Genomic DNA, 7,761 nt, shown 5'->3' with positions numbered 1-7,761 from the left:
TGGGGATTTATACTCGCCTTTATGTGGCTGATCAGACCCCAGCTCCTGCTTGTGCCTGATGGGAAAACTGACCTGGATTCTCCCGTCTGATTTTAAATTCTTTCTATCCTTCACCTTCCACGCTGGTCTTAACTGATCGATCAGCACTTGACAGCCATATGACTGTGAACAAGTTCCTTTACCTTTCTGTTTCCCCCTCTGTGAAGTGGGATGGCGGCTTCTCCATGGAGGTCTTGTGAGGATGGAAAGGAAGTGTGTCTCTGAAGCATGAAACCACGACGCTCTCAGCGAGCGGTGGATTCTGGGTGGAGGTTGTAACGACACCTGGAGTATTCCTTGTCTGTTGCCCTGTAACAAATTTACCTCAAAGTTTAGTCACTTAAGGCAACACACATGAATTTCCTTATAAAATTTCTGAGGGTCAGAAATACGGAAGCAGTTTGACTGGGTGGGTCTAGCTCATGGTCTTCCCTGAGGCCTCAGGTAAGCCTGACTGGAGTTGGATGGAGACTAGATATTTCCACACTGACCCATATGGCTGTGGGCCAGAGTCCTCAATGCTCCCTGTAGGGCTGCTCATGACAGTGCAGCTGGCTTCCTCCACAACAAGTGAGAGAGAGAGCACCCAAAAAAAGACCGCAGTCTTTGATTACTTCCTGTTGAAAGTGGCGTCCACCACTTCGGCCTTACTCTTTTGGTCACACAGACGAACCATAGCCCAGTGAGGGAGGAGACTCCACCAGAGTGTGAGTAACAGGGGGCAGGATCACTGAGCTGGCGGAGGCTGCTGACCGCACTCAGTAAGTGGTCGAACCGAGGCCCTTGGACTCCATCCCTGACTCCCAAGCGCAGCACCATTGTTCTCGGTCTGCCGCGTGGGACCAGAGTGGTCTCCGGCGTGGTGAATTTCTGTCCTTGAGGTTGTGCGTACTTCTCTAGGACCGCAGAAGAAAACCAAATGTGAGGGTACAAAGCCTGATTCTTACCTTTCACAGGGAGACGAAACAGAATTATGCCCCAAATATGATGACGAGGCTGGAGGGCCCAGTTGTGAAGAACAAAATCCTGAGGATCGTACAGGACTGGAGCGCTGATTGCTGGGATGAGGCAAGATGGATAGAATGATCCGGTGGTGCCCTGGATACTTTCTTCCTTGGGAATTGTTGGCCTATTCTGTGGGCCATTCTGAGTCTGGAATGGCCCAGTTGGTTCCGGAAAATGGTGTGGGGCGTGACCTCTAAGCACCTCCCTCGGAGATGCTGAGGGCCATGTGTTAGACACAGATTAGTCACTGAGTTGGGGGCACCAGCCCACCTCCACCCCTGGCTTCCAGATGTCTCTGAATCTGTCATGCTAACATTGTCTCTGAAAAATATCTGACTGGCCTTTGAGGTTATTGGAAGAATTTAATTAAAAATGTATACATGAATGCACTTCAAAAACTTTTCAAGTGTGATTTATTTACCAGTAGACTAGTATATCAAACTGTTGAGAAGGAAGAAATCTCGGGGGTGTTGGGCTGGCTCTCTTAGTGGAACATGAGACTCTTGATCTCGGGGTTGTGGGTTTGAGCCCCATGTTGGGTGTAGAGATTACTAAAAATAAAATCTTAAAAAAAAAAGAAGAAATTTGTTCCTTGTCTGAAAAAGTGTCCAGGGGACATTTCCAAGGAAGATAATACAGCAGGGGATGGAAAAGGGAAATCACATAATTTTTTTTAAAGATTTTGTTTATTTGAGAAAGAGAGAGAGTGGGAGCGGTAGGGAAAGAATCTGAAGCAGAATCCATGCTGAGCACAGAGCCTGACGTGGCGCTCAATCTCACCACTCCAGGATCACGACCTGAGCCGAAACCAAGAGTTGGTCACTCAACCAACTGAGCCACTCAGGTGTCCCTCACCTTGTGTTTAAGGAACTCTCTTAAAAAATGAAGTGTGACTCCTAACTTTTTAATGGGTTTAGTCCATTAATACAATAGAACAAGTTAAGGGAGATGTTTCTTGGACACGCAGCAGGCTGAACTAGAGCCTTGCTCTAGAGAGTGGTCCGCAGGACGTCAAGAAGTGTAGGAACGCGCAGGTGACCTCCCCTCTAACCAAATGGGAAGGGACTGTATGTCACAGGGCAGATGGAACTCTTTCAAGTCTAAACTATGCCGTTCATGATTGAAGTATTAGGACAGCATTTGGAACTCAAAGATCTAGAAGCAGCCATACATTTTTTTTCTTTTGAAAAATCATCTTTTTCTACAGGAAATAATGAGCATATTACCTGCGTTGCTTTCTCTGCTCTCCAAAAGGGTTGTTTTTTTTTTTTTTAATTTTATTATGTTATGTTAGTCACCATACAATACATCATTAGTTTTTGATGTGGTGATCCACAATCCATTGTTTTCGTGTAACACCCAGTGCTCCCTGCAGTACGTGCCCTCCTTAATACCCATCACCAGGCTAACCAATCCCCCCTACCCCCTCCCCTCTAAAACCCTCAGTTTGTATCTCAGAGTCCATACTCTCTCATGGTTCATCTCTCCCTCTGATTTCCCCCCTTCATTTTCCCCTTCCTTCTCCTAATATCCTCCATGTTATTCCTTATGTTCCACAAATAAATGAAACCATATGATAATTGACTTTCTCTGCATGACTTATTTCACTTAACATAATCTCCTCCAGTCCCATCCATGTTGCCGTAAAAGTTGGGTATTCATCCTTTCTGATGGCTGAGTAAAATTCCATTGTACATATGGACCACATCTTTATCCATTCATCTGTTGAAGGGCATCTCGGCTCCTTCCACCATTTGGCTATTGCTGACATTGCTGCTATGAACATTGGGGTGCATATGGCCCTTCTTTTCACTACATCTGTGTCTTGGGGGTAAATACCCAGGAGTGCAATTGCTGGGTCATAAGGTAGCTCTATATTTAACTTTTTGAGGCACCTCCACACTGTTTTCCAAAGTGGCTGTATCAACTTGCATTCCCACCAACAGTGTAAGAGGGTTCCCCTTTCTCCACAACCTCTCCAACATTTGTTGTTTCTTGCCCTGTGAATTTTTGCCATTTTAACTGGTGTAAGGTGGTATCTCAATGTGGTTTTGATTTGAATTTCCCTGATGGCTAATGATGAACATTTTTTCATGTGTCTGGTTAGCCATTTGTATGTCTTCTTCAGAGAAGTGTCTGTTCATGTCTCCTGCCCATTTTTTGACCGGATTATTTGTTTTTTGGGTGTTGACTTTGAGAAGTTCTTTATAGATCTTGGATATCAGCCCTTTATCTGTAGTGTCATTTGCAAATATCTTCTCCCATTCTGTCGGTTGCCTCCTTGTTTTGTTGACTGTTTCCTTTGCTGTGCAGAAGCTTTTTATCTTGATGAAGTCCCAAAAGTTCATTTTTGCTTTTGTTTCACTAGCTTTTGGAGCTGTATCTTGAAAGAAGTTGCTGTCGCCAATGTCAAAGAGGTTATTGCCTATGTTCTCCTCTAGGATTTTGATGGATTCCTGTCTCACATTGAGGTCTTTCATCCATTTTGAGTTTATCTTTGTGGATGGTGTTAGAGAATGGTTGAGTTTCATTCTTCTGCATGTGGCTGTCCAATTTTCCCAGCACCATTTATTGAAGAGACTGTCTTTTTTCCATTGCATATTTTTTCCTGCTTTGTCGAAGATTATTTGACCATAGAGTTGAGGGTCCATATCTGGGCTCTCTATTCTGTTCCATTGGTCTATATGTCTGTTTTTGTGCCAGTACCAATATCCCTGATGAATATGGATTCTAAAATCCTCAACAAAATCCTAGCTAATAAGATCCAACAATACATTAAAAGGATTATCCAGCACAACCAAGTGGGATTTATCCCTGGGATGCAACAGTGGTTCAACATTTGCAAATCAATCAATGTGATAGAACACATTAATAAGAGGAGAGAGAGGAGATATATGGTCCTCTCAAATGATGCAGAAAAAGCATTTGACAAAATACAGCATCCCTTCCTGATTAAAACTCTTCAGAGTATAGGGATAGAGGGAACATTCCTCAAGTTCATAAAATCCATCTATGAAAAACCCACAGCAAATATCATCCTCAATGGGGAAAAGCTGAGAGCCTTTCCCTTAAGATCAGGAACACGTCAAGGATGCCCACTCTAGCCACTATTGTTCAACATAGTACTAGAAATCCTAGCAACAAATCAGACAACAAAAAGAAATAAATGGTATTCAAATTGGCAAAGAAGAAGTCAAACTCTCTCTTTTCCCAGATGACATGATACTTTATGTGGAAAACCCTAAAGACTCCACCCCCAAATTACTAGAACTCATACAGCAATTCAGTAATTTGGCAGGATACAAAATGAAAGCACAGAAATCAGTTGCTTTCTTATACACTAACAATGCCACTATAGAAAGAGAAATTAGAGAAACGATTCCATTTACAATAGCACCAAAAAACCACAAGATACCTCGGAATAAACCTAACCAAAGAGGTAAAGGATGTATACTCTAGGAACTACAGAACATTCATGAAAGAAATTGAAGATGACACAAAAAGATGGAAAAACATTCCGTGCTCATGGATTGGAAGAATGAATATTGTTAAAATGTCTATGCTACCCAGAGCAATCTATACCTTCAATGCCATCCTGATCAAAATTCCAATGACATTTTTCAAAGTGCTGGAACAATCCTAAAATTTGTATGGATTCAGAAAAGACCCTGAGTTGCCAAGGAAATGTTGAAAAAGAAAAACAAGCTGGGGGCATCACATTGCCCGATTTCAAGCTATATTACAAAGCAGTGATCTCCAAAAGGGTTTTTGTTACAAAAGTCAGAGCAGTTGGGATCCTCAACCCCACTCCCACCCTCACACCATCCTTAAGGGGTAGAGAAAAATAAAGGTCCGTCAAAGTCAAACTCTCCATTTAGAGTTGGCTTTAATTTGTTCTCCAGAGCCCAGAATTTAACAGCTGGAGCTGATGGTGAGGCACCACCACAGTGAATGAGGTGAGGCTGACCCACCTTGCCTGGGGTCAACAGGCTCAGAGCTGGGCAACAGAAAGCCAGAGAATCCACCCACTGACATGTTCCCCATAAGGCCCAGGAGACACCCCTTTGCTAAAGCAATAGGGGAATGTGCCTTGGGAAGAGCCAGGCTTGAAAGTATGACAGTGTCCCCAGGTTTTGTGGCGCAGCGTCTTACCTGGCGGGGGGCACTTCAGACCTCCAGACTCAATTGGAATAGGGTGTGGCTCAGGCATCAAGGGTTTTTAAAAGTTCCCCCAGGTGATTCTAATCTGGGGTAAAGTTTGGGAACTACTGTAGTAGGGGCTATCTGTCCACAGCTGGTAATCATTTTGCAGTGAATCAGCGTATCAAATCAATACGTTGCATAGCTTAAACTTACAGTGTTGTCAGTTATATCCCAATAAAGCCACGAGGGACAGGATAGAAAAACTCTGGGAGATCACCACTAATGTGGAGACTCACGGCACCAAGTGGCTGGTATTTCTATTACCCAGGATGGACACTTGAGAAGGGGAGAATTTTGGAGAACGTTCTTCTGACAACAAACAAATGCTTATTTGAGTTCACAGGGAATCCAGATAAGAGTTTTATGGAGAAAGCAGATTGAACCTACAACAGCAGCAGCATTAGACAGTGGTCAGTAAATACAGGTTGTGTAAAATAAGGACCCACGCACAATTATTGCTGTGGGACAGCCCAGTGGAGGCTGGGCACAGGTGTGCTGAGGTGGAGGCAGCGTCTTCACCACGAGCGTTAGGACAGGTGGGAGGGGCAGTGCATACAGGTGCAGAAAGCAGCTCCTCCACATCCATCCTGGGTCTGGCCATTCCGAACCCAGGGCAGCCAATGGGGAGCAACAACGTCACTGGCCCAGGATTCCCCAAAGCCCATCACTGTGTGGTTGCCCGTGGGCTGGGGAGCAGGCTCTGGTTTGGTAGGCGAGGAGGCGAGTCAGTGAGTATTTTATCCTGTCTTGTTCTTAGTGCCTTCTCCTTCTCCTTTCTTTCTCCATTTACTGATTCAGACCTATTCTTTGAGTTCTGCTCTGTGCCCCCACATGCCCCATGTGTTTTTCACATTTGCTTGGGGTACGGTCCTCAATCCTTCCCAGCCTCTGGGCCTAAAATAAAGACTCTTGACTCCCAGAAACAAACTGAGGGTTGCAGAAAGGGAGGTGGGTGGAGGGATGGGGCAGCCAGGTGATGGGCATTAAGGAGGGCGTGTGATGTGATGAGCACTGGGTTCTATACGCAACCAATGAATCATTGAACACTACATAAGGAAGAAAACAAAAAAAATAAAAATAAAATAAAGGACAGAGTCGCGGATGCTGTGGCTGGGAGTCCAAGATGAGCTGACGTCTGGACTTGTGGGAGATCGGGGGTGTCACTGTGTTAAGTGTGCTAATTATATGTTAGTTCCGGCTGACGGTTATTGAAGTGCTCTTCAGTCCTGAGGGTGTTCTTTGTCGAGTGAGGAAACTGAGCCACAGATGAATTAAATGGCTTTGCATGGGGTAGCAAGGGGTGAATCCATGTTCAGAACGGCGTGTGACTGATCTCCAGCCCTGTAGTCTTGACTGCTTCTATGGGATCATTCAGGGTCCCCATGCAAAGAGCTGTTGCAGGTAGAGGTTATAAAGGACAGAGACAAAGGGAGAGCTTTGGTTAGTCTTTTATTTCCAGAAAATAACATTAACCACCACTCTTAGTTTACATTCTTCCAACCTACAATCCTGCCTCTATGGGAATAATGTCCTTACCTTCTCCCCAGTCCCTCTTCAGTTTTACAGGGGAAGGCGTCCATCTGCCTAGGACTGCTAGTCCTACCTGGGCTCTCCTCCCCTCTACTCTGTTGGGTTTCATTATCAGCTCCCTCTCTGGGATGCTTTGGAAGAGGTGGAGCATTCTAATTAGGTATGCGTTAAAATGCTTTTTCCTAAAGCAGAGCGAGCTGTTCAACTTCACAGAACCTCGGCTTTCAACTCTGGAAAGTGAAGACAATAATGCTCTTTGTATATTGACATTACTTACGGGAAGTTCAAATGAGTTGCTGTAAGTTGTCTAAGAAGGGGTTTAGAAAAGAGTTAAGTACTCATTTAGTTTTTTTATTTGCTGCTTGTACCTTTACTTACTCTTCACTCTGAGCATATAAACTTTGTCACTCATCTCATCCAAAAAAATAACCTTCCCAAGATCACTGAGATTTTTGTGGCTTCTTACAGCCATGGTTCTCTTCTTGCTCCTCTGATCCCTTCAGTGATGGCTTTGCACGGTAAAGCAAACATTTAATTCAAATCATGTCTATATCAGTGTTCAGGTGTGGCAATCTGAAATTCATTCTCTTTTAAATGAGCTTCCCATATTCATTTAGTCACTTAACCAAAGAGTTGGGAGATTGGGGGTGGGGGGGGTATTTTGTTTTCAATCTCCATGTATCCAAGTTGTTTTATGCTAGGAAAAAAATTAGGAAATTTTAGTTTAAAATTTTAATTGCTCTGTGGTTAGGATGTAAACTTTTTAACTTGTTAGAAATAAGTATTTTCCCTTTTTCCACCAATATGGTCAGTGTTCTTCATAAATATATAGGAATGTGCAGAAAAGTTGATGTTCTTGAAAGGGCTCTGAGTAATCAGCACATAAACTTCTCCCCATCGTTAGTAATGTTTACCTGGCTCCCTCTTCCTGGTGCTTTTTTTTGGGGGGGGGGGTCTCTCATAGATGAGTAATGGTAAGAATTG

The 7,761-nt window shown here is 43.9% G+C and overlaps 1 protein-coding gene across 1 annotated transcript in view; it reads left to right on the top strand.

Annotated features, from left to right (window-relative positions):
- The first annotated feature begins 461 nt into the window (after positions 1 to 461).
- Positions 462 to 7,761, top strand: part of NLRP5 (NLR family pyrin domain containing 5) — a 30,672-nt gene continuing 23,372 nt past the window's right edge. Inside the window, 2 exon segments of the mRNA XM_021682292.1 lie at positions 462 to 483; positions 571 to 721. Of these exon segments, the coding sequence (XP_021537967.1) occupies positions 462 to 483; positions 571 to 721 (173 nt within the window).

The sequence above is a fragment of the Neomonachus schauinslandi genome, chromosome 16, assembly GCF_002201575.2.
Source record: "Neomonachus schauinslandi chromosome 16, ASM220157v2, whole genome shotgun sequence".
Classification (NCBI taxonomy): domain Eukaryota; kingdom Metazoa; phylum Chordata; class Mammalia; order Carnivora; family Phocidae; genus Neomonachus; species Neomonachus schauinslandi.
The sequence above is the reverse complement of the archived record's forward strand: the minus strand, read 5'-3'. Positions and strand labels throughout refer to the sequence as shown.